This window comes from Mucor mucedo, assembly GCF_025094135.1.
Source record: "Mucor mucedo strain NRRL 3635 chromosome Unknown EV154scaffold_6, whole genome shotgun sequence".
Lineage (NCBI taxonomy): Eukaryota > Fungi > Mucoromycota > Mucoromycetes > Mucorales > Mucoraceae > Mucor > Mucor mucedo.
Genome location: NW_026252290.1, coordinates 399,823 through 425,888, shown reverse-complemented (window position 1 = coordinate 425,888; position 26,066 = coordinate 399,823). Strand labels below are relative to the sequence as shown.

Here is a 26,066-nt window from a genome sequence, read left to right as displayed (position 1 = left end):
TTAAAAAGAAACAAAGGAAAACAGACACTGCCTCATCAGCGTGAGCAAATATTAGGAGCTTTATTTTCTCTAGCCCAACAGCTATCTCTCATAGCTTTTTGTAAGAAACTTACTGTAAAATAAAAACAATAATGAATAAGGTAATTCCCCTTGTTAGCCACCTCCGTAACCCTATCTGGGATGAGTGTTCCCCCGGGCATCCCATTCAAGTAATGACACCATGACCATGTCATCATGATTGGCCGGCTCAGTACGCTATCAATGCTGCTGCTGCTGCTGCTGCTGTTGTTGTCAAAAGCACAAGAAAAAAAAAAGTGTGTCCCAAGATTATCTAAAATTAGGTCATGATAGGAATCCTGTACTAAACACAATGGTGTTTCATACAACAATGAAATCCCACCTTGTTATTAGTGCATATTGTTTATCTATCTTTACAGTCGCTTGTCAAAAAAGCTGAGGTAAAAATTGGGCGAAATTATGCTGGCTAACCAATAAGCTGCTTATCCACAATATCAACAATAGAGTCTTGATAATCATGTCTTTTTTTTCCCCATTTTTTTTGTCATAGGTATGACAACGATCCTTTTTAAAGATATATCCTTCTGGCCTTGATTTTTTTTGTCTGCCCAGTTTTTTTTTTTTTTTTTTTTTTTTGGTAATCCTGAAGTATGTGTGTGCGACTAGTGTTTGGCAAAATGTCAAGTATTGACCTTCCCGTTGATTTTTTTGATGCAAACGTAAATAAGTGCAGGTTTGTTTTAACTTTTTATAAACAGTCGAGCCATGAAATCGAATGGCTGTGTACTTTAACAAGTTTTTTTATTGTGTTGTTTGGATCATATAACATTAGGGTTAAGTTCCTGTGTCACAGACTACTGCAACGTGGAATCAAAAAAAAAAAAAAAAAAAAAAAAAATAGGAAAAAAATAAACTTGTACTATCTATGACGAGCAGAGATTTTTTCATCTAGATGAATCTGTCAATAGCCTTTGGAATATAAAGCAGTAACAAAACAAGGAATAGTATTTAACGAAAAAGGTTGAGGAATGTGCAGCATAAAACATCGCGTCAGCTATATCCCAGTTGTACCCAACATTTTCGATATAAATCCCTCTAACTACATGTAAATAAATCGCGTCCATGCAAGAGCGCCTCTTCCAAAAAAAAATAATAACAAAATGGCTGAATGATTTTTTTTTTTTTTTTTTTTTTTTTTGCTTGTAAATAATCAGCCTCATGTGAAAATAGTTCAAAAAAGTGCTTAAATAAGAAAAAGTTGAATAGAAAACAAAAGCCTCAGTTTATAACCTTAAACATAAAAAGAAAGAGGCGCCCTAATTTTATTTTTTTGTTACCATTATTGTTACTATTGTACTTTCTCTCTATGGATACATGATTTTTTTTTTTCGAAAATGAAAAAACAGAATGTATTACCTGTAAGATTTGATTGATCAGTTTTTTTTTCTCTCATGTTTGTAAGCCTTTTTTTTTTATCGTTCCAGTTGAAGTCAACGTTTTAGTTTTCCTTCCTGACTTTAAATCTTCTCTTTTTCCAGTTACCATGACAATTTTTACGTTTTCATTATTCCAACTATATGCTAAAAGTTGTCCCATGCTGCATACATCATCTAAATATAACTTTTTTTGGAACCTAATATGTGTATAGTGAAAACAAAAAAAAAAAATACAACACATGAATATAAAAAAAATGACACTTTTCATATTGCAGCCTAGACATTTTGTGGTTTTGTAACTTTTTCATATTCCGCCACCCGTCTGTCTTATTATGGCAACTTCAAACCTTCAGCCATTTGGTGTGTCCTTTTTGTTTCAAGCTTTTTTTTTTCTTTACAGTTGAGTTTCTTTTTTTATTTTACACACCGTAAACAAATGGATTCGACATGATTGTTGGTTTTAGTGTAACATCTTTCGAAAGCTGCCACTTCACTTTGAAATCAGCTTTGGTGGGAAAACGTTGCGTTACTTTAAAAAACTAAAGGGTATCATGTACCTGAATTAATGGTGTCAGAAGTGTTGAAACTCTTGAACAAGAATAAAAAATTAGTTTTTGGAAATGTGCCGGTAAAACAAAACAAGCCATTTTTTTTTTTTTTTTTGAAAAGCAGATGGTTTAGCTTATTGTTCTTTTTTTTACACAAAGAGATCTCATGGCGGAGTAATGTAACCAAGGAGTCGTCTTTTCTTCGGCGAGTAAACCCGCTTAAATGTAATAGAACAATGACTCCCAAAAATTGGTTTTTCCAATCTACACTTTCTTTTTATTGGCCAAAGATTGCATTCTCAAAAAGCTCATATTCGCTCCTGAATTTCTCAAAGTTTATTAACAAAAATTAAATTCAGTACGACAGTTTGCTTTACTTCTTGTTGTACATACATGTCTAGGGCTTGCGTCTACTCTTTTTTTTTTATTAAGTAATCAGCTAAGGGTTTTGCCTAGCATAGAATTAAATTTTAATAGTGTTATTCTTTCAGAAAATCAATTTAACAATGAAATACCCTTATTTTCGATACAAACTAGTACACTACAACCAGTAAAAAAACTTCAAACCATCCTTCATAATAAGGAATTTTGAAAAAATAGCTGGTTAAAGAGCGATCCACATAATGAGCATAGGCTTTTGATTATGTCTTTCAGTTACAATAAACTATTAAGCCCTGAAAATTTTGTAAAAGCCTTTGCTTGAATTGATAAGGAATTAATAAGATTGATGCTTTACACTACATAATATAGCAAATCAATCTATCTTCCACATATTAACCTGTTGAGATATACCATTTTTTGTCTTTGCTCATAATTTGATATGACTTTTTGAAGCACATAGTCAATACTATTGGTAAGAGAGACCACACTTATCATCGATATTGTCATTTCCTTGACATTATTATTCCTTTGAAATAAGTCAATGTATGGATCCAAGAAATGTTTAAGTTCAATAGATTAACAACTACTGTGCGATTTCGTGCTTTTAGATCAAGACGACATTTCTTAAAACATAATGTAAACCTAAAACTTTGTTTCACTCGCCCATCCTATTCTACTACTAAACTTGCCTACCATGTAAATTATGTTTAAGCATTTTTTTTTTTTTTTTTTTTTTTTGAAAATTAGGCTATAATCATTTTTTTTAAGGTTGTACTTGTCAATAAAAAGTTACGATTTGCTTTGCCTTGACACAAATACGTTACTCGATTTCTAACTACCCATATATTTTTTTTGTTAAGTTTTCCATTTTCAACTAATCCAATGTTTTTTTTTGGAATAATACTGGCTTAGCGATAATCGTCCCTTTGACAACGAAGCTCTTTCTTAAAGGGCGTTTGTTTTAAAATGACACTTTGTCATTGTAAAATTAACGTGTGGGTACCACAATTGAGGCTTCATGCCTGCGCAGTCATATGTTTTTAACAATGTTTATGTCCCAATTGGTTTTATGTCTGCTATTTATTCATCTTAAAAAGAAATCGTGAGATCAATCGTTAGTCCTAAATGTGGTAATGACTACAGTGCCCATGGCATTACTTAGCTTCGGTTTAACATGATATGCTCGTCTTTATTTGATCCAACAGTGCAATTATTGATCCAATTACAGACTCAAGTAATATACCTACTTCTTACCATTCATAAATTCTAATATAAAAGCAAAATCGTAAATAATCCTAAAAATTATGTTTATTCCAATTGTTTAAATCGAGCAAACAATGTCATATCATATACGACTTATTGCATAATATTTTGGGCTTATAGCAAGAATCAGCTTATTTTTCTACTTCTACATGTCCTGTTTAACGTGGAGGTCTGAGGAGCCACAATCATAGTATAATTTCTTAAGTGTTTATCCAGCCAATAGAAGTCTGCATTATTGGTTGGTAACTGTTGTTGTGATACAGCTTTTTGTACCGGGAGCACTAACCCACAAACTCTATAGCTCGCACAAATGGCAAGGAAAGTCAATTTGTCAATAAGCCGGATATGGTGCAACCGATTGTACATGGGTTAAGCCTTGTGACACGGATGATGTCTCAGCCAAGGCGGAATTGCTGAATTTAAGAGTTCTACTATGATACGTATTTATCGTAAGAAGGCTGACCAACGCGCAAGACCTTACAAAACGTACCAGCATAAACATACTCAACTGCTTTAAGAGTTCAAATTAGCGCGTTTGAGTGCAAATAAAGGAGATTGACACATGCCCTTAACACCTTTTAGGTGTCCTGCATTCATCAGCTTTGTTACAAAACCCATACTCCATTATTGCTTCATTTGCAAACCCCTTATTTTTGAAAAACATGTCCCATTTTGAACCTATCTATCCTTTCTTTTTTCTAATAACTTCTGTTCTATACTTGTCTTAAACGTATGGATGAAATGATAATGATGATGGAGTTTCCCCTCTGTAATTAAAATCAGATTCCCTCTAAAAGCAAATAAAATCTTTGGTTCATCATTTTGAAAGATACCGTGAGAGGAGAAGCGCCTTTATTATAATATCATGAAGAATTTAAGCTGTCTAATAATACGATATTTACAGTAGGAAGTTGCGAGTTCTTTCTGTCTTGATTTATTGGTCTTTTGAGGAACAAAACAGAGTAGATCAACTTTAGAGGCCACAACTAGCCATAATTGTTCTCAACAAAACCCTCCCTTTTCTCCTAGTCGAAGTGAAATACCTCTTGTTTCATTCATTTTCAATATCATATGAAAAAAACCACCAATTCCCGGATAACATGACAGTTTATTAAAGATGAAGAAAGAGTCCTTTTATACAACAAAAAAAGGCAAATCAAAAATAACAAAAAGCAAGGTTAATTGTGTACCTCCTTATCAAGATGTATTTCAGATTAAGGTGGGCTAAAATACGAGTCCTATAGCTAATTCCTTATGACAGTACGGTTGACAAACCGTCAGACACGAGGGTCCCAAGAGCTTGTCATGTACTAAGTATGTACAAGCAAATATATGGTAAATGGACAATTCCGACAACAAAAAACTATGATCACTGCTAACTGTGACATGTGAGTAGAATTTAGTTAGACTGCTTTAAACCACACTACTTTTTAATAATGTACAAATGTAGTTGTGTTTGTTTTGTATCTTATGAGACAGGCAGAATAATACTTTGCAGTAAATCTCATGCAGGATATTACATCTTATCGTGTTACACTGGAAAGCAAGTAGTAGAGGAACAACCTCCTGCTCCCTCTACATTAATATATAATTAATTAATACTACACAAAAAAGATATATTTTATTTTTTAAAAGATGGAATGATCATCATCGTCTACAGACAGTTCTTCGTCTTCATCGCTCAAAACACCAAAGTCATTTTCACTTCGAACATCCTCATCATATTCAGGTGCGCTTTGTTGTACAGACACAATAGCGCTATGTTTTTGAGAAATCTATCATTATTGATTAGTTTTTTGTATTAGTCCTGTTATATACATATATATACCAGATCAAGTTGGTCACACAATAGATCAAAATCTTGTGTCGTTCTGCAATAAAACCCAAGCAACATGGACGGATCCAAATTGGCAATGTTAATTTTTCTGGGTAATGTACAGTGGTATGTTCCAAAATCTTCCTTTGTATACTCAGATAGTCCCTTTGTTTCCAATGCAGGTCTTGAAAAGTGAGGGTCTAAATAGATCAGGTCATCGCCTTGAAGACCAATAAAATACAAGGAAGAGTTAGGTCGACCTCCTGCAATACCTACAAAAGAAGGAATCTCAAAGCATGCTTTTAAAGCGGGATAATATGTTGGATGAAGCGAATCAATTCCAAGCCGAAGTGCCACTAATATCAGAACTGGCTTAAATTCACTGTCTCTTCGATCTGGTGTTGCTGCGTCGTCATTATTGCTAGCCTCATATAAATTTTTAGCCTCTTGTCTACCTCCTTCATCTGAAGATACTCTGGTAATTAGATGTGAAAAATCCCCTCTCGGTTTTTTCCCCGTAGCTACGTCTTGTACATCATCTCGATATATAACTCCATCCGTTGCAATATATACCGATAGATTAGCTGGCGCGAAATCAGATACTAAGGCTCTTTTTTTATCCATTATTAATTATGTGAAAAGAAATATATTAACCCCACACTTACTGTATAACTTGACTGATCGTACTGGGTCCAAACCATTCTCCAATATTTTTTCCCAACTGTTTGCCTAGTAAGGCAATTCGATGAATTGAAAATGGAGCTCTTGGTGATAACTCATCTAAAAACCAATGTAAAATCTAGACCCATTGTTTCGTCAGTCATTGGATAAAAAAACTTGATTGTTTTTTTTTGTTTTACCTTGCTATATTGTTTATAAACCGTTTGTTCTTGCTTTTGTCGTCTCCAATCTTTTTTTTTTAAAAAAAAATTAAATGCCTTGCTTACACTCAAATCATTTTTTAATTTTACCTCTCGATAAAAAATGAATCAATAAGGTATTTGCTAATAAACTTTGACCACTTCTCAACATACAACCCCACCCAATATCGGTCTTGTGATTGGAAGGACGGATAGGAGGATAGTTGTGACGATAAGTCATCCATAATCGGGACACGAAATCGTCATAAAAATCAGACGGCCATAACATGGACATGGAAGTAGTATCCGTATGAACTTGGTTTTCTTGTTGAACGGGACGAAACATTTCATCCTTTTGCGCTTCTAGTATCGCTTGTTGAATTCCATCCAAAGGTTTATTATAATAGGCATTTCCTAATAACCAGATAATATGCTGTTGTGTTTCTGTCTCATGATTATGAAGGAAGAAGGAACTGGAAAGTTCGGAACCAGACGTCCAGAGATTAGACATGAAATGTCCTAGTTTTAAAGGAATCTCTGCGGCTAAATAGGAGGAATTTGTCAATAGCTTATCTTTTAAGGGTGCTTTGCTGATATGGTTGCTATTGCGTGGTTGTGGGAGATACTCTTGATCAGGTGTGGATGCACATGCTGTTTTGTTGGGTTCAAAGCTCATTAGATGTGTAAGTAGAAACAATTAAATAAAAATAAAAAAATGAAAAGGGGAAGAGCAAACTCACACTCACACACAGCTTCAATTGTTGATGTCACGAGTACATGAATATGGAGTCACATTATACACATAACACACATTGTGGAATTATTATTATTTTTATTGTTAAAAAAGGGCTTGTGTCTAAATTCATGCCGATTTGAACACCCGTCCGAACACACCTCTTTTTTTTTATTCATCATCATCGCCATGTTCACCCACACAATCAACTTGAAATAGTTCGTGAGTTTTGATATTAATAGCCGAAAGTTTTCTTCCGTAGATACATCCACTATCTACACCGATTGTATTAGTTCCCAATTGAAGACCACGAGAAGCGTCATGTCCGTAAAAGACAGTGATGTTTTTGTTGGGAGCATTTTGTTGATATTCAGTGGTCCAATGAACATTAGAAGCGTCAGGATCAATTTTGGTGAGTTTTAATTTGGAAGGTTCATGCTCCTCATCCACGTCTCTCATATTCATTACAGACCAAGGATCGTTATCAGTTAAAGTAGAGATATGAGGATCTAAACCGCCATGAACCACACGTGCTTCTAGAGTGGGTATATCCAGGATCAATGGGCAACCAGCCAAATAATTATAATCGTCCACGTTCATATTTCTAACAGGGTTTATTTATGTAAGGGGGCATGATTTTAAATTAGCTGTCATACTAAGATACTAACCTTGCTATTTCCAAGTGCTTATTACCAAATTTTAATGGATCACCTACGTCTCCTTCTGGCATGATTTCCTCCGTTTCTGACATGGATTTGATACCGAATTTATTTTGATAACCTCTTAACCGAACCACCTTGTCGTCATGGTTTCCTCGTACGCATAATGCGTTTAATTCATTTGCTCTTCGAATTACACCTAGTGAATCCGGTCCCCGAAAGACCAAATCCCCTGCCAATATTAATACATCTTTGTTTGGTTGAAATTGAATAACTTTTAGCAAATCGTTCATCTCTTTTAGGCACCCATGAATATCTCCCATCACAAATACACGGGCCTCAGGCACAGGCTTGTATATCTTTAATCTAGTCAAATTAGAATATGGCGATACCACATGCGCATATTTGGGCGGGTGAATGGAGTGTTGATCAGCCGAAACGAGACTAGCACTGTTTAGGGCAATTTCTTCTTGTTGTACGATATCTACTGTTGTCACAGCTATTTGTTGTTTTACCCGTTCGGTAGCTGCAGCAATATTTGCATTCGTTTCTATACTATTCTTACGAGCCAGAGACACAGGGACTGCGATCGCAATCGCTATCACTGCGGACACTAGTAGCACCAATCCACCGATCATTATATTGCGCTTTCGGTGGCTAGATGTCACTTGTTGTTCTACATCCTTTTCCTGAATATCACCAAGACTAGATTGTGATAAATTGGCCATTCTATGTCTCTTATTTTTTTTTTCAGGAAAAAAGAAGGATAAAGAGAAAAAAAAGGGAAATAAAGAAGAAAAATCAGGACAATAGGATGATTTATATCATCTTTTGAGTGACCATTGTTTTTTTCTTCACATATGCGGACATAAGTCATAATTAGAATCATGTTGTTTATAAAAAGATTTATTTAAGATGACCCCAAATAATTGAAATAACAATGAGGTATCTAATAGTCATTCGAAGCAGCAGTATGTTTGGTGGCTTTGATAGATTCTGGCATTCTCATTTGGTAATCTAAAAGATTTACATAAAATTAAGGTTGAGAGAACAAGGAATGATGTTTTATCATTAAGTAACAAACCTCCATTCTGTGTAATGTATCGGACCCAGGGTAATGCTTGATAACCACTCTTTTCAACAATCTTTAAATATCTAACTTGAATACCAGAGACTGTAAAATATGGAATTTCAAACTTAATATTGATGGGAGGTTTCTTTTCTGTATCTTCGGCTATAATGATACGTTTGTTAGCAAGATTTGTTTTATGTGTGTGCAGAAAAAAAAATCTATTTTAATACAACAAATATTTACCTGCTTGTACAGATGGTAAGCCAAAGTGAGCGCGCATGATGAACTCTTTTCCACCTTGGAATTGCTTGATCTTCCAGACCAAACAGGATCTCTCCGGCTTATAAGATACGTTACCGTTACTGCATTTGAACTTGGGTGTATCCGCATCATCGGGTACCGGAATTTCGATCTCGACGTTGTTGGCTGTACTTTTACGCTTGAACTGAGCCCTGGCCTTGACGAGATATTCAACACGCGATCCAGAGTATGTCTCCACAACTGCCTCTACCCAAACAAGAGGTTTAACTGTCGTCTGAAGACGATAACTCATCAATTCAAAATCTCCATCGGGAGGAATATAACTGATTGTACGGTCATTTTCAAATCGAGATAAACGGACACATTGATGAAACTTGACGTCTTCCATTTCAATCGCTTTTGCTGAAGCATTGGCTGAGTAAAATAATGCATATGCACTTGATTAAATATCCTATTTGTATGTGATATTGCGTATATTCTCATTTACCTCTTCCGGTTGCTTCAAACATGACTTTATCATTTAAGCCCAAACGAAGTTCAGGCATGCCAGATAAGTAACATCTCATCTTGACAGATCCCAACACTTCACTTCTTAACACATTACCGTTGGAATTCACCAATAAATTGACACTTTCAATCACATCCAAAAAGACTTCATTCTTTTTATATTTGATACCTTCAGAACGCCAAGACACAGCATTGGTGACAGCCATGGGAGGACGCACCTGAACTTCCAATTTATGTGCATCTTGTGTGATATATTCCTGCAAGATCTTTGTCTCTGTAGTTTGAGGGTACCCAAAATCCATCATCTCGTCCAAAAGTTCGTACACAATCACAAAATTGTCTCGAATAGATTCTTCTTCCAGCTCTTTAAAGTACTCTGAAAATACTTCGGTCAATTTATGAAGGTAGAGCATGATGGAGGCTGCATTCGTGTTCTTTCGGGTCAAGGCCAATACTATATGAATTATTAGCCCAATGTTGGAGACATTTCATCTTGCACGCGCATTCCCCCCCAGCATTCGTTTTTCGACTTACTTACAATAGAGATTGCTATGTTTAAGGTACAAGTAATTGATGCCTTCATGCGTGAAACAAGGTAAAGGAATCTGTTCATCTTCAGCCTCGGAAATCTAAAAAAACGCGAGCATCAAGGTTAGACAAATATCATCTAGGCAACCATTATTATAAAAATCTCTTTACCAAAGGCATGAACTTTTCCACTGCACTCATGGGAATGTCACCTCTGTAGTTACGAGAAATAAGCACTTTTCCCTTAAGGTCCAAAATAAAGACTATGTTAAAATAAAAACGTTAGTTGTTGTCTATGCGTACTTCCGAGCACTCTTCTTTCTCTCTCTCTTTTTTAGATAATGCTTACTTGCTGAAGCCATGTGTTATAAGATGGTTATTTTTTATAGGTTAAAAAAGAAAGGACAAAGGAAAAAAAAAATACACTGGGATACACACATAAAATAACGGAACTTCAAATGTTTATTAAGTTCTAAATCAAATTAACACTGCCATCTTGAATATAAACAGGACATAGACGGTGTCGTCTTCTATAGTCTGCAAATGACTCTAGAATCATTTGCTTAAATAACTGATTGATACCACAGCCAGTAATATTTAACCACTCTAGTTCTGGCAACAGTTGTACGACAGCACGAATGCCTTCTTCATTTACAGCATTCAAAAATGCCAAGGATAGGTATTTTAACTGTTTACAATGTTTGGCCAGTGCTTTAATGGATGGATTACTTACATTCCAACAGCGAGTGATATGCAGTAACCGAAGCTGGGGACAATGCTCTGCCATAAACTGGATTGTCTCATTATTTACCTCATAAATAGTATCCAATCGTAAATGAGTGAGTGTCCTGCCCCAACATTGGATAGCCTCTTTCACCGCAATGTTGGAAAGGCCTATATTATATCCAAGATCCAAGTGGTTTAAGCTTGATTTATACTGTTTCTGCTCAAATTGACAAAGACGCCCAATACCTTTTGGTGTCAATTCTCGTAATAGGTTTAGCCAGATACCCTTCATGGGCTTGCTTCGATGAATATCCGCTAGTTTACCAGCAACTAATTTGGTCATGATATCGTCCTTTAAACTTTCACACCCTGATAAATTCAAATACTCTAATGCAGGACATTGACAGAGAACAGACCCCACTTGGTCTGTTGTGACATAAATTAACCATTCATATTCCTTCTTGGTGTCATCCATTTCCATATAATTTTCATGCACTTCCTCTTCTTCATTCATTGGTGTTTCTATCCCTTCCAATCCAGTCAAATCAAAATTCACCCGTTCAAGTCGTACATATCCTCTTGTATTAGGCTGCAATGCGTCGTCATTGACTACCACCTTTTGGTTTAAATAACTTGTTAATTGTGCAGAGATCAACTTTGGTGAAGGTTTCAACACAAGTGAAGATACACAGTGACCGAATTTAAAATTTTCAGACGTCATGGTTCTGACCAGCAACATCCAATGGGGTAACGTGCGAACATACAAGTGTCGGTAGAGTATCGGCATGGCGGTTGCGTACCATAATTGACTGACGCCTGCTACTTGAGGTAAAAAAGACCGTGGCAAATAGTCGACGATTTTTTTGATAATTTCCGGTGGGAACTGTAACTCGCGTGAAGGAGTAGTTGGCTCAGTGTCATGAAGAAGTGTCAATGGGTCTTGCTGGTTGTCTGTATTAAACCAAAATATGCGCATGTTTTTTTGTTATCTGTAAGTGTAGCACGAGTCAAAAAAAAAAAAAGATAAAAATATAAGCTACTCAAGTATGACTCCGCCAAGTCGTCATTGGTCTTTGGGCAAGGGCTGGGGAAGCATTCAAGATGATTGCACGTTGTTTTATTTAATTCTTTATAGGGAGATGAAAGGGGAAGAGGGGGAAAAAAGATGTATAACAAGGTGTTATAGAAGGGAAAAGGGTATTTTTTTGAATGGCGGAAGAAAGTTTATATAGAAAATAAAATCATAATAGAATGTTTTAACAAGCGCATGCACCCGAGTTTCCTGCACTGGTGGATTGTTGCATCAGATTAACACCATGGGTAAGACCAGCAGCGTTTCTGCCAACTCCACCACCTCTACTGCCAGATGAATGCATATTCTCCAAAGGAATCTTCTTTGCAATAGCAGCAAATAAGTTATCGACATTGTATGCTGATTTGGCACTGGTTTCAAAGAATAAAAGACCGGCTTCATCTGCATATGCTTGTGCATCCTCTTTAGGAACTTGTCTTTCATTCTCGTTTTCTTCACTCGTGCTCTCTCCTTCTTCTAAATCATCTCTAGCCAAATCAAGCTTGTTTCCAACAAGAGCAATAACGATATCTGTATTGGCTTGTCTTTGTAATTCCTTCACCCATGATTTAGCCTTGTCGAGCGTAGTCTAGATAATTTATTTAGTATTCAAACAAACCCCTTATTTTAATTTATTACTCACAGCTTTAGTGATATCATATACAACAATAGCTGCTTGAGAGTTACGGTAATACATGGGTGCAAGTGAATGGAAACGTTCTTGTCCTGCTGTATCCCAAATCTCAAACTTAATTGTTCTATCATCCGTAGCACACTTTTGGGTCAAGAAGGCAGCTATCAAAAATAAAAAAAGTCAACACAAGGTCACCCTACAATCTATAACAGTACCTCCGATGGTAGGTTCTCTATTTTCAACATAATCTCGGTTCACGAATCGAAGAACAAGACTGGATTTACCGACGGCTGATTCGCCTAGGATAAGCAGCAAAAAAAAAAAAAAAAAAAGTTAGCTGATGTTATAGATACAAACATGTGTAGAGTACCTAATAAAACAAGCTTGACTTGTTTAGGTTTGCCTGCAGAGGCATTGTTGCTAGTTGCGGGAACTTCAATACCAGAAGTAGATGACATTTTATAATGATGAAAAGATTGAAAGGAAGAGATGTAAAAAAAAAAGGGAGGGGAAAAAATAATTTTATATCTTTGAAACCACGTGCATTGTGTGTGTGTTGTGTGTGTGTGTGTGTAGTGAGGCTAAGACAGCTTTTGCTGTATATGAAAAGTTTTTTGTGCTTCTCTTCTTTTTCTTTGTTCACCAAAAAAAAAAAAAGCAATGACACAGATATATAAAGCGACTTATTCAGGCATTCCTGTCTATGAAATGACCTGTAATAATGTAGCTGTCATGAGAAGAAGGCTGGATTCTTACCTGAACGCGACACAGATATTAAAAGTAGCCGAATTCGACAAACCACAACGAACTCGAATTCTAGAAAAGGAAGTTCAAATTGGCCAACATGAAAAAGTGCAAGGTGGTTACGGCAAGTACCAAGGTAACCGTATAGCATGTATAATTTCTCAGTCATTATTTTTTTTCTGACGAATAAAACCCTTCTTTAAAGGCACTTGGGTTCCTTTTGAAAGAGGAGTGGCCTTGGCTGAACATTATCACGTCGATAATAAATTACGTCCTATCTTTGATTTTGTCAAAGGAGACCAAAGCCCCCCTTTAGCTCCTAAACATGTCACAGCTGTCTCAACTCGACCTAGAAAACCACGCACCACCGAACCCAAACGAAAGAAAGTGATTGCTAAACGTAACCCTGTAGAAGAAGAGTTGGAACTGGATCATGATGTACAAGACTTTAGTTTATTGGATATGTCAGATAGAAAGAGAAGTAGACAGATATTCGAACATCAACCACAAGATGAATTTGAGTATGAGGATGATCATGACCGTTCTTATGCTCAAAAACTATTACAATACTTTATTTCAGATGATTCAGGTATTCCAGCCATCTTATTAAGACCTCCGCCTGATTTAGATGTCAATGTCATTATTGATGACGAAGGGCATACCAGTCTTCATTGGGCTGCTGCCATGGGCAGATTAAAGTTGGTCGGTATCTTGATCAGCCTAGGTGCTGATATCTATCGTGTCAATTATAAAGGCCAAACTGCATTAATGCGCTCTGTCTTATTCACCAACAATTTCGATGCCAAATCATTCTTGTTCTTAATTGACATGTTAAAAAAAACTATTTTCAATATCGATAAAAAGGATCAGACTGTCTTTCATCATGTATCCGCCACCGCAAGTTGGAAGGGCAAAGTTCATGCTTCAAGATATTACATGGAATGTCTTATTGAAACTTTGTCCTCGAATCAGTCTGAACTCATCTCCATTTTAAATGTGCAAGATGTCTATGGTGATACTGCTTTATCCATCGCTGCAAGAATCGGTAATAAAAAGCTGGTTAGATTATTGGTCGAAGCTGGTGCAAGTTCTGAAATCACAAATGAAGACGGCATGACTGCACAAGATTATCTGTCTGAAGTCGAACGAAATAATAGACTGCAACCACAACTTCACTCGCCTGTCATGTCAAACGAAGTCGATATCCATCCAAAGAGATCTGATTTACAAGCAAGATCAAGGTTAAGACATACCGTCGAATCTCTATTTAAGAAAATCATTGTAAACGATAGAGCTCAACCACCCGTAGTGTCACAGATATTCGATGGATTTGCTGGCAATTATGAACGAGAGTTAATACAAAAGGATCATCTAATCAAAGAAAAGAGGAACGAATTGGAATTAGCAAAAAAGAGGTTATTGGGTACTCAACATACATCAGAACAGATTCAATTTGATCCAGTTCGTTTATATGCCATTGAAAATGATGGGGAGAGGTTAACTCAATTATTAAAAAAACAGTCACTTTATATCCAACAAGAATCCATCAAAGATGCCATCCCACAACTTACACACGATCCAGCAGTTGAACCAACAATCGAAAATGCACATGAATTATTAGCGCAATTAAAACAATTGCAAGCAAAAAGAAAAGAACACACTGATCATCTGATGAGACTAAGACTGCAAACACCTAGTAAACGTCATCAAGAATACAAGCGATTGATCTCCATGTGTTGTAACGTATCCTATGAGAATGTTGACTTAATGTTACTCCCTCTACTTTCTTCATTTGATGAATTAGGAACATTTAATAAATAGTTTTTTTTTCTTCTTTTTTTTTATTTTCCTTTATTCATAATGATGGGTTTTAATACAGACATGACCATCATCATGGATTCTTCTAAACGAACTGTTCTGGTACCACTCTTTGCGTTGGGATCAATAAACAAGTCGAATAATTCGGCAGCTTCATCACCTCCCACCTTCAAATCTTGATCTGCCTCGATGGCTTCTTGAAGTCCACCCACGGGTCCACCAAAGGCAACCAATAAATGCTCATAGGGTTTGACTTGGTTTTCAATATCACAGTTATACATATCCTTTCCATCACGATCACTCACACCAATGGTGAAATCATAGCCGTCTTCATAGGGACACTCTGTCAAGACACGAGAAAAGGAAGAAGCTAATCGAATGTTATAACCCCAGTAAAGACCTGTCTTTTCACGTGGGACTTTGGGACTCACTACCTTGGCAGGAATGGGCTTTTGACCTTTACGAGTATCAGCAGCAGAGATGGGTTCGCTTAATTCGACAGTCACACGCACACCGGGTTGAACAGCACGATCAATGCGAGCACGTCTAAATAATCCAATGTCTACTAAAGTGCTGTCTGTTTCTCCATTGTTGTTGGATTTATCGAGCGTGACACCTTCACGGTAAGTGGTTAATTCCTCCATACCAGGATGATGAGGTACATCCAAAGGAGGTAATAATCCTGCAAATTTCAAATCGGGACTGATGGGCACAAGTTGTTTACGAAGATATTGAGGTGTTTCCATGTATTGAAATACACGGGCTAAGAATAAATTGGGATTGATCTTTTGTTGTGTGGTTTGTACTTTGTCTTCATAGACTACAATCTCATCGGCTGAGAAAATAACAAGTGCTCGAGCGATCTGTCCAGCAAGAATCGTCTTCATTTCAATAGTGGGTGCGCTGTCAATAATACTACTGGGAATGGCTAAGGACGTGGTGGACTTTCTAGGCTTACACGATAAAATCTCTTTAGCCTTTTTGACATCTTGTGTTGGCATGTATCTTTTGCTAGGTCTGTCCTTTCCATAATCAGGTCCGGACGCATCCTTATTCTCAAAGTTACGCTTCTTGCGCTGAAATATATGTCAGTCGTAGATCATGTCACTCATACCATGTCACTTACGGATCTATAAAAGTCGGCCATATTATTTTTTATGTGAAAGAAAAAAAAATGTTCTGAGTTTACGGGCTCCGCAAGGAAACCCTTTCTAATCTTATGTGAGAAGCGTGTGGCTTTTTTTTTTTTTTTTTTTTTTTTTTTTTATGTGATAGACTTCAAATTTGACACTTGATGAAAATTCAATGGATAACATGCAACAATCTCCTTATTACTCACACTGAAATTTTTTGTGATATATCCTCTGGATTCCGTGTATTTTCACTAGCTGTACGTCTGCTTCGTACTTTTTTTTTTTCGCATGTGGTTGAATGTCCGCACGCATCACCATATGATCTTTTTACTAGGAAGCATACATACTCATCAAACACATTTACTGGTGATGATCCACAACTCAAGTTGCACCATACAGTTGCAGCTTCAATAGATAAAGTGTTCCATTCTTTCTGACTGCTACAAACCCAAAACTATTCTATCTATCAAATGCAATGCGTGATTTTTGCTAGGCGATTATGCGAATTGATATCGATAGAAGGTTTGATCCAAGGCAATCTAAACCGTATCTAGCATCTTTCGCGTATGCCTCTGAAGTGTAAATATGCGTACTCATACTTTCGTATGGCTGTAATGATATAAACCATATATAAATGTACATGACAGTAACTGGTTATAGAGACTGATTGCTTTTTATTTTATTTTTTGTTTTATTTGATTATTGGGGACTGACCTTTTCAAAGATGTCCCAGTGCTCCAATCTAATAAAAAATAATCAGTCAAAACATGCTGTACATAATATCAAATAAATAACTTACTCTGGGGTCACATATACATATGTTAAAAGGAACTTAAACAAGTTGACGGGGGGCTAAAATTGAAAAATTAGAATATTGCGTATAGATTGTTATTATATTACTTACAGGCACAAGTGGGGGAATGGCCATGGGTTCCTTGAGGCTTAAGTAAACCTCCAACACATGCAGCATGATCTGTAATATAATAATTAAAAAACCAAAATCATCATTAAAAAGACACTATTTATACTTACCTCAGCATCCGAAGGCATGCCAGCCGACTTGGGAGTGTAGCAAAAGCCAGCCAACCTGTTGCTTTTGGATAAATCTACATTTTGGGAACCCGATCAGAAAATCATAATCCTTCCTTTACTGCGAACCTTTTAATTCAGCTTACCCAAGATACGGTTTTTCACATATATCATACTTTCTTCGTCGGTGTGACCTTGCACTGCCAGAAAATCCACAACTTCTGAGACTGTGAAATCGGCATTGTTCTAAAATAAAAATGTTAATATGTCAAACTCTCTCAATCCATGGCATTATTCTTACGTTGAACCCAGGGATCACCAAGGAGAGGGCAATAGTGACAGAAGGTAATTTTACCAGACTTTGGTTCTTTTTAGCAAGGATAACATCAAAATGTTCAATAGCTTTCGCCAAGGGTGAGAACATTTTTTCGTACAAGACCTTTAAAAAAAAAAGAGTTGATTAGCATGTCTCCAAATAATTTATACAATCACACTTACGAGAAGAAGTCTGTCGTAGAAGAGGCTGGAGCAGTGATCGTTAAATTTGGTCCAATTTTTCTTGAATTCGAGAATCTAAGTATTGTATTGTTAATATATTATTGATCTACTCCAGTATCTATTCATTCTTGTGTTTACCTGTTCGATTCTAAAATCGGCAACTACTTCTTCTGTTCTGTTCATATACCACATAATGCGCTCTCTATGGGCAGATGGTCGAAGAGGGGGCTTAATGCATGATGCAAACTTAAGCTTGGGTACTGCGCTGTTAAACGTACTGTTTCTAGGAGCTACTGAATTGGATAAAGTGCTAAAGACTCTCTGAGGTGAGATGTCGAAAGAAGAGTTGGATCCTGTATTAAAGATGCTGGTAACGCTTGGTGGACAAGAGGTTGTGGGACCGGGAACAGAAGTACTGACAGCAGGAATACTGGGGGCGGCTGAAATGGATTGTTGTGCCTTTGGACCGGGTGTGGGCGTATTGGGTCGAACAGGTTGTTTTCCCAGTAAGAATTCTATACGTACATGAATATTTTAGCCTTTATAATAAAGATATGTCTAATCATTCAACGTATATTACCATGTACTACTAAGTGTGCTGTTTTAAAAAAGTTTTTTGAGAGAGGTCCTGGTCCTGAGGCAGTAATGTTTAATAAATAAAAGTTACTTTCTCAATGTTTCTACTTACTGAAAAAATAAACGCCATAAGGAACCTTAACCTTGGCAAAGTATGGGTTAATTGTTCCTTTGTAAATTGAATAAATATTGTGAATGCATAAAATAGAAAGCAATATTTCTGAATGGGCTTTGATTAGAACCACACTCAGGTAATTCAATTATTCTTACTCTTACCTAAACATTGAGTAAACATCGCGTCAAAGATGTATGTGAGAGACCAAATGTTAAAAGAGAAAATAAAATAATTGAGTATCACCGTGGCCAGTAATACTGCGCCATTAGTTTGCACAATATAAGCGTTATAGGACGTGTAAGGCATAACGAGTTATATATATAAAAAAGAAAAAGGAAAATTTCAAAGCGTGTTTATTCTATTTTTTTTTAAAAAAAAAAAAAAACGTTACTGTTCATTTTTGCAGTGTGTGTGTAACGAGTACGTTCTTGCATGGTCACACAAGAGTTAGTTTGCTAAAATGTGTATCTCATTCTGTAAATATTAAATCTTTTTTTTATGAAATTAATCTATTTATAGCTAACAAGGCATACATGGACTTATTTTCTTCAAAATGAGACTAATGGAAATTATATAACTAGCTATAAAGCTGACTGTTAAGATGTTTGTTATTTAAGACACAGGTTAGTTGCAAAAAAAAATATTTATTTTCATTTTTTTTAATGTGAAAAGCTAATAATTGGGAATGGGTGTCAAGAAACAACGTATTAGTTAGGGTTACTCAAGCTGATATGACCTTCACGACGTGTTTGATAGTATCTCCATCCAATGTATGCGGCAGCAGCAAGGATAACTGCACCAATTAAAGATCCAATGACGATCAAAGTAATAGCCCACCAGGGTAAGCCGTTTCTGTGAAGTTCTTCCTTGGGAAGCAATACACGATCAATCATAATAACTCCGCCACCAGCGCTAGAACGACCGAGGTTGATAACATCAGCGCCTTCTTGGGAAGTACCCTTGACTGTAACTGTGTAACCACCAGTAAGCCCTTTACTAATGACAACGTAGGTGTCACCGTGCAAAGTAGGAACGTCAATACCAGTCATAGGGACATCCTTGTGTTCTTTACGATCATTGTTGCTTTCCTTCTTCTTACCAAAGATATTGTAATAGTAGCTATTGTCAGCTGTCTCGCCGATATCAATACGAGGCAAAGCGACAGGAAGAATATGTAAACGAGCAACTTTAAGAAGTCTCTCGGGATTTTCCAACAAATGAGTAAGGTTCAATCTACCAAAGGCTTGATCGGAGGGGGCCAAGATGGTGTAAGGAGTATCTTTATCCAAGCTGTCCAAGACCTTATCGGTCAAGTTGGTACGTTCCAAAAGGTTCAATAAGCTATTAGTACCCTCAGCAGATAAAAGATCGCGATTGGTAATTTCAAGCGAGCTGGGTAATTGAACACGATCAATTGTGTGGATAACACCGTTGGATGTCAAGATATCAGCATCGATTACTTGGGCAATAGTATTACGATCATTTCCATCAGCAGCACCACTACCACGAACAAAGAAGCCATGGTCTGTCTTATTCAATCTGATTTCAGCACCTGAGGACAAAGTGACTTCACGGTGTTCACCTTCGGAAGTAGAGTTTTCATAAAATACACCACGAACAGCGTGATAGGTAACAACTTGTTCAAGCTTCTTTTTAGATTCGGGTTGCAATAAGAATTTAGCCAAGAGACCAAGACGGCTGAAGGCTTCATTGGTAGGAGCAAACAAGGTAATACCATGGGCATTTTCAATTTCCTCACCAGCACCGGATGCATATAATCCAGCAACAAAGGTTGACAATTCCAAATTAACAGGAAGACGACTAAGGGGAGGGCGAGGCAATACAAGAGATCTCGCGAGGGGATAGATAATTAAGTTGTCACCGACAGTGACTAAAAAATGTAAACATTAAAAACATTTCTAGGTTTTTTTTTTTTTTTTTTTTTTTTTTTTTTTTTTTTTTACCTGGATCACCTAATACACCAGCTTTACCAAATGTGATAGATTCTCTGAATAGTTTATCATTTTCATAATCCTGGTCTTGAGAAACAATGTGAACATCGATACGTTGGAAGGCCTTACCCAAATCACCATGAGATTCCGTCTCTAACAATTGACCATCTTGAAGGTCAGAAGGAGTATAGCGACCATGAACGATATGATACTTCAACCATGACTTGGTATCAGCAGCAGTCATAAACTTAGGTTCATCAAGAGCATGGTTGGACGGAGCTAGAATGGTGATTACATCATTTTGATCGTCCAAATAAGATCCGAGGTCATTTTCATCAAAGAGTTCAATGAAGCGAGTAGCATTCATTCCGACTAAAACCTTACGAGCCGATAGCTTGAGGAATTCCTTATTCTTTGGTAAGATGGGGCTTTCAAGTACATGAATTACACCTGTTTATAATGTAAAGATATATGTGAGTATGGGAATTTTTTTCTTAGTTTTGTTTGTTTGCTTATATCATTTACCATTTGCTGATAAAACATCTTGATGAATCACTTTTACGCCATTAACAGTGATAGTGGAGGGGAGAAGCTTATTATGTTTGACAACAATATCAAGTTCTTCGGAACCTTCAACTGTGGCAATTGAAGATTTTCCTTCCTTGAGATCATGAGAATAGAAAATCTTGGGTGCAATTTGATGATCCAAGAAGCGAGCCAAATCCTTTCTACCTCCCTTCTGCTCCAAGAGGTACTTCTTTTGAATAGGATCAAGAGTATCACCAAAGAAATCATCTTTTGCAACAAAAATAGTATTTCCCTTGGCATTTTTGAGTTCACGATCGATACGTGCGGTTTTAGCCAGTTCATAAAAGTTTTCAGTCTCTTGATTGATGTGCAATGTTTCATCTACACATTTACATCAGTATTGGTCATATTTTTAATTAATTGATATATTTTTACCTAAATAGACAGGCAAAGGCAATACTTTATCAACAGCTTGAATCATTCCATTCGTAGCCTCCATTTCTTCAAGTACATGACCAAGTTCTTGACCGTTGTCAGCACCAACTTCAATGTTTCTTGAGATAGTAGATTTCAAGACCTTGACCTTTTGAGTGACACCGTCTAATTGAGCTTGAGTGTCCAAGAGTCTACCGTCGTATAAATCACCCGACTTGAGAGAAACAGGAATAATATGATACAATAGCTGCTCTTTGGTCAAATTCTTGCGGGGTGCAATCAAAGTAGTTTTTCCTTCAAAGGCTGCATTAACAGGAGCAAAGACAGTACCTTTATCAATATTCTTAAAGTCATCAACCAAGTTAGCTTCTTCAATTTGCATCAGAAAATCATGGAATTTTTGTTCAGTGACCAAGATGTCATAGATTGACTGTGGTTTATCTTCTACACGGCTAGCAAACACCGATGCCGAAACAAGGGAAAATACTGTCGTTATTAACAACAGTATATACAATAACTGTTTATTAATCATAATTTTATAAAGTAAAAGTTATTAAAGAAGTTAAAGAATGGCCAGCCGCGATTCACGTTTATATAGGGAGAAACCGAGATAAATTTTCCATCATACAAACGTCATATTACAGCAACAAAAAAACTGGTTTGTAATATATTCCGCATAACAAGAGGTTTCGTAATATTTTATGCTTATTCTACCATTGGCTAGATTTGAATTTGGTAATGATTTATTAGGGGATAGAAGGGGGATATTATATATACATAATTATTATTTTTTTTGCAAAAAAAAAATTAGAGTTCACTTTTAGTGAGTGAATGAATGGAGTTATCATCATCGAGGATAACAACTTTACCATCGATGACACGGACAGGACCCGTAAACCACTTACGACCCCAAAAGTAAAAGTAAGTTAATGAACAAAGCATGATGAATGCAAAGGGAACGATGGCGTAATTCATGGTATCAGGTGTGATTGGGGCTTCGGTGGGGAGAACAAAGAGAACACACGTAAACATGAGCCAGAAACTAGAGATCCATCCAATAGGAACACTGAGCTTACCCAAGCTGAAAGGTCCAGGTTGGAACTTTGTACGAGATGAAGTAACACGAAGAAGGACGGGTACCAAGTATGACATTTGAGATCCGATGGTATTGACCGACACAATAGCATTGAAAGCAGTGGAGTTGATGATGTAAAGAATACCAACAACACCGGCAACTAAAATGTTAAACCAGACAGCATTAACAGGAGATTGGGTCTTAGGATTCAATGTATGCAAGAACTTGGAAAAAGGCATGGCACCATCACGAGCAAAGGCGTACACCATACGGGAAGAACCAAGAGTCAATGCAGAACCACAAAAGAAGATACTAATGTTAATGAAAATAACAAAAACCAATGTCCAATTGGCACCGACGCCATCGACAAAGACTTGGATCATTTGAGGTTGAATAGCAGTTTCGGAAAGAATTTGGAGGTCGTAATCCTTGACCATGAAACTAACAGCAAGCAAAAATGCTAAACCAGAAATAGCATTGGCACCAACAGAGACAAGGATACCAAAAGGTGAACCGCTTTGAGAATTTTTGGTTTCTTCGGACATGTGAGCAGCACTGTCATAACCAGAAAGGGTATATTGTGATTGAAGGATGACAAGTAAGAATGCAAATCCGTTATTTGAAAAACCAGAATTATTCGAGAATTGAGTAAATGTAAATTCAGCAGTGTTTAAAGGCTTGGTAAGGGCAAGTCCAACAACAACAATAAGCAGAATACCAAGCATATTAGCAAAGAATGCACCTTGGTTCATAATACCATTCCAGCTAACAGCAACAGAATTGATGAAACCATGGATAATGATAATACCAATGAAAATACCATATTGAGCATAGACAGATAATGGTTCGCTCTCAGGATTCCTATATTTGTAAAGTGTGAGAATTTTTATTTATTTATTTTTTCGGTAAAGAAATACCATGTGAATTATCGCTTACCAAACTGAAATAATACCGGCAATGAATTGGGCAAGGCCAAGATCAATCGAAGCAATACCAACTATAATATTAAAAATAAAACAAGTTTAGTCTTTTTGGAGGACAAGAAATAACAAATATTGACGTACAGCATAAACCAATCCAGTTACACCAACCAGTCATCCAACATGCAAGTGGCACCCAATCAGCAGTGGCGAGCTTTGATACCCAAAAATAAAGACCACCAGTGGTTGGGTAAGCAGAACAAATTTCAGCAAGTGATAATGCTACCAGCATGGTAAAACAAGATGTGATGACCCAAGCCCAAATTGTACCCAAAGAACCAGCTGCCATCATTGCATCACCCCACAAAGGAGGTAAGCCTGAAAGTACGGAACAACATGAAAAGGCGATAGCAAAATTAGAGAATGCTGAAATTGAACGGTTCAAGTCTTGTTTGTAACCCATGGACTGAAGTAAGAGTTCATCGGCACTCAACTCTTGTCCTTGACCTTGTTCGATCTCTTTGGTAATAACTTTATCTGTGTCTGCCATATATATGTGTTGTCGTTTTAATTCTTTTTAACTAGAAGAGGAAATAGCTGTTTTGGAATTATACGACTGTATGTGCTTGTGTTTTTTTATATATAAAAAAAAGTGATTTAGCTTGTGTAGAACAGGCTTTTTTTAAGCTAGGTTATTGTTGATAAAAAAAAAGGGGAAAAAATGATGATGCACGTTCTTATATTTATATGTTTTGTATTATTTATATCTTATTTTGTACACATACTGTTATTCGTCTAACATGTCTTGAAAGTCTATCTTATCTCCCACGAACATAACGATAATGTGTGTGTACATATATCGGATGATGAACTATATATTGGCAGCGTATATCTGAAGTTTGGAGTTGAAAGGCACGAGTAAAAGTAAAAGGATTGGGCGTGAGATGCCCAAAATTTGTCATCGGGTCAGTTCTATTGGTCCAATGGTTACAATTACCATGCCAAATTTAGGGTTTTTTTTTTATATCTAATCGCATTGTGACCTCATTATCTGTACAGTGCAATCAATTACAGTTTGAAATGCATATCAGATATTGTAAAATCAGACATGTTGCGCAGTAATAAATCAGTTATTCAATTGTTTTTCACCCGAGTAAATCCTTTTTCCCGTAAATGGTAAATTGTCAACCTTTTTTCTTCCCCAGCTCTCGGGCTTTTTCACTGGTGTGTGTCGTGTCAAAACGCGCTCTTAAGGAATCAACTGACTGTAGCTCGAAAACAGAAAGATTGCAGTAGGCGGACTTTTGAAGTTAACTAAAAGATAAAAACAATAAAAGCATGACTATAGCTTATTACTAACTATCTTGAAAATGGCTCGATTAGGAGTACATTTTATGTTGAACTTTATAACCCCATAAATAAAAGCTCACGATTAAAAATAATCACTTAACGATAAGAGCTTTTTTAGTAAATGAATACACATCTGGCTTGTGCTCCACAATCTACAGAAATAAACCTTCTGTTTTTGAATTCAGTTAGAGTTGTCTCTGACATACTGGTACAACTGTTAAAATACAAAAAAAAAAAAAAAAAAAAACTAGATGATCTATTATTACTAATTATTGACTGATTACATTTGACAGCGACTACTGATGGTCGTATTTTTGATTCTTTATCTTCCATGCTTATCGTTTTATAGTGCCATGAATTGTATTGATATTCTACATCTAAATGCAACATTGAGAAAAAAAATGGGAACAACTAGTCGAGTCTAATATAGTGTAACAGTAACAATACTGTTATCTATTAAGTCTACACAATCAGCCAAGCAATCAATTCTCTTAATTGTTGTACGAGATTAAATACCATTATACTATGCTGGTTTTTTCATCCGTTTATTCCTTCATTAAGCTCATGAATTCAAGTCCATCCTAACTTTGTCAAAAACCTCACCCGAGTGAAAGAATGAAATAAAATGGGGGTAAATCTCCAGATTTAACTTCTGGTTTAAACCCAGCGTAGATAGCCATACACAAGTAGTAGTATATTCAAAGATACCGCTCGTGACAACCACCGTGTCCACTTTTGTTTAAAAAGACGAAAATAAAATTTATTTTGATAAATAAATATTCGTAGATCGTCGTCATTTTGATAAATGGTTTATAAAAAATATCCCACGTTCCGACAGGTACAATCCCACAAAATGCTTCAAAAGACTAATATTTTCTGTGCAGCTGTGTATCACTTTTGTTTTTTTTCCCAAAGATAAAATTGATTAAGGTTGGACAAGGTTTTAGCTAAAAAGAACAAACGAGCATGCTTTCTTAGAATGATATCAAGATGATAGTTACTAATGCTTACACTTGAAAAAAAGTTAAGCGCATTAAAGCCAAACCAATTTGGTTTGTGCAGGGTAAGTTCCTATTTCAGATTTACGAAAATAAAAAAAAATCCCACATGACCATTGTTAGCCATATTTGGGATTTTTAATTCCAGTTTGTGTACTTTCGTTGACCAAATATTTAAATCAAGAACTTTGAGAAATCCTAAATATCATCGTAATTTAGACATTTTTTAAAAGTAGAGACATAATGTTGAAAACATGCCTTAACAGCGCAAATGGCTTACGAGATGATACAAGACTATAGATGACCAATAACGTATTAATCTGAATACAGAACTAAGGATAATGGAGGCAGAGTACATAATCACAATGTCAGTTTGATTGG

At 36.3% G+C, this 26,066-nt stretch overlaps 11 protein-coding genes across 11 annotated transcripts; 1 reads left to right on the top strand and 10 right to left on the bottom strand.

Annotated features, from left to right (window-relative positions):
- Positions 1-1,434: 1,434 nt before the first annotated feature.
- EV154DRAFT_492998 (uncharacterized protein) lies at positions 1,435-1,750 on the bottom strand. The gene has a single exon (XM_051599747.1). The coding sequence runs from the start codon at positions 1,720-1,722 to the stop codon at positions 1,468-1,470; it is 255 nt and encodes an 84-aa protein (XP_051462730.1). The 5' UTR covers positions 1,723-1,750; the 3' UTR covers positions 1,435-1,467.
- A 3,487-nt stretch (positions 1,751-5,237) lies between these two features.
- EV154DRAFT_261046 (uncharacterized protein) lies at positions 5,238-6,180 on the bottom strand. The gene is made up of 2 exons (XM_051594653.1): positions 5,475-6,180; positions 5,238-5,421 (listed from the first exon to the last, which is right to left on the bottom strand). Exons 1-2 carry the CDS (start codon positions 6,084-6,086, stop codon positions 5,275-5,277), a joined length of 759 nt encoding a protein of 252 aa, XP_051462729.1. The 5' UTR covers positions 6,087-6,180; the 3' UTR covers positions 5,238-5,274.
- Positions 6,181-6,351: 171 nt separating this feature from the next.
- Positions 6,352-7,054, bottom strand: EV154DRAFT_492994 (uncharacterized protein). Its single transcript, XM_051599746.1, has one exon. The coding sequence runs from the start codon at positions 6,996-6,998 to the stop codon at positions 6,417-6,419; it is 582 nt and encodes a 193-aa protein (XP_051462728.1). The 5' UTR covers positions 6,999-7,054; the 3' UTR covers positions 6,352-6,416.
- Positions 7,044-8,555, bottom strand: EV154DRAFT_492992 (Metallo-dependent phosphatase-like protein). The gene is made up of 2 exons (XM_051599745.1): positions 7,724-8,555; positions 7,044-7,659 (listed from the first exon to the last, which is right to left on the bottom strand). The coding sequence occupies exons 1-2, from the start codon at positions 8,440-8,442 to the stop codon at positions 7,227-7,229; spliced, it is 1,152 nt and encodes a 383-aa protein (XP_051462727.1). The 5' UTR covers positions 8,443-8,555; the 3' UTR covers positions 7,044-7,226.
- A 44-nt stretch (positions 8,556-8,599) lies between these two features.
- EV154DRAFT_492990 (AP-1 complex subunit MU-1) lies at positions 8,600-10,503 on the bottom strand. Its single transcript, XM_051599744.1, has 7 exons — positions 10,432-10,503; positions 10,254-10,345; positions 10,093-10,183; positions 9,535-10,008; positions 9,030-9,461; positions 8,799-8,948; positions 8,600-8,731 (listed from the first exon to the last, which is right to left on the bottom strand). The coding sequence occupies exons 1-7, from the start codon at positions 10,442-10,444 to the stop codon at positions 8,664-8,666; spliced, it is 1,320 nt and encodes a 439-aa protein (XP_051462726.1). The 5' UTR covers positions 10,445-10,503; the 3' UTR covers positions 8,600-8,663.
- A 23-nt stretch (positions 10,504-10,526) lies between these two features.
- EV154DRAFT_492988 (uncharacterized protein) lies at positions 10,527-11,808 on the bottom strand. Its single transcript, XM_051599743.1, has one exon. It carries the CDS (start codon positions 11,782-11,784, stop codon positions 10,555-10,557), a length of 1,230 nt encoding a protein of 409 aa, XP_051462725.1. The 5' UTR covers positions 11,785-11,808; the 3' UTR covers positions 10,527-10,554.
- Positions 11,809-11,893: 85 nt separating this feature from the next.
- EV154DRAFT_456571 (ras family-domain-containing protein) lies at positions 11,894-12,993 on the bottom strand. Its single transcript, XM_051597379.1, has 4 exons — positions 12,885-12,993; positions 12,730-12,813; positions 12,524-12,675; positions 11,894-12,469 (listed from the first exon to the last, which is right to left on the bottom strand). The coding sequence occupies exons 1-4, from the start codon at positions 12,970-12,972 to the stop codon at positions 12,065-12,067; spliced, it is 729 nt and encodes a 242-aa protein (XP_051462724.1). The 5' UTR covers positions 12,973-12,993; the 3' UTR covers positions 11,894-12,064.
- A 229-nt stretch (positions 12,994-13,222) lies between these two features.
- EV154DRAFT_411844 (ankyrin repeat-containing domain protein) lies at positions 13,223-15,079 on the top strand (the record flags this gene model as incomplete). The annotated part of the gene is made up of 2 exons (XM_051595485.1): positions 13,223-13,394; positions 13,464-15,079. 2 exons carry the CDS (start codon positions 13,223-13,225, stop codon positions 15,077-15,079), a joined length of 1,788 nt encoding a protein of 595 aa, XP_051462723.1.
- Positions 15,080-15,092: 13 nt separating this feature from the next.
- On the bottom strand, positions 15,093-16,248 carry EV154DRAFT_547627 (putative RNA methyltransferase). Its single transcript, XM_051604768.1, has 2 exons — positions 16,203-16,248; positions 15,093-16,152 (listed from the first exon to the last, which is right to left on the bottom strand). The coding sequence occupies exons 1-2, from the start codon at positions 16,221-16,223 to the stop codon at positions 15,100-15,102; spliced, it is 1,074 nt and encodes a 357-aa protein (XP_051462722.1). The 5' UTR covers positions 16,224-16,248; the 3' UTR covers positions 15,093-15,099.
- Positions 16,249-19,134: 2,886 nt separating this feature from the next.
- Positions 19,135-21,874, bottom strand: EV154DRAFT_547626 (FAS1 domain-containing protein; the record flags this gene model as incomplete). The annotated part of the gene is made up of 4 exons (XM_051604767.1): positions 19,135-20,318; positions 20,392-20,829; positions 20,905-21,288; positions 21,343-21,874. The coding sequence occupies 4 exons, from the start codon at positions 21,872-21,874 to the stop codon at positions 19,135-19,137; spliced, it is 2,538 nt and encodes an 845-aa protein (XP_051462721.1).
- Positions 21,875-22,149: 275 nt separating this feature from the next.
- EV154DRAFT_411996 (amino acid/polyamine transporter I) lies at positions 22,150-23,800 on the bottom strand (the record flags this gene model as incomplete). Its single annotated transcript, XM_051595488.1, has 3 exons — positions 22,150-23,278; positions 23,354-23,414; positions 23,482-23,800. The coding sequence occupies 3 exons, from the start codon at positions 23,798-23,800 to the stop codon at positions 22,150-22,152; spliced, it is 1,509 nt and encodes a 502-aa protein (XP_051462720.1).
- Positions 23,801-26,066: the final 2,266 nt, after the last annotated feature.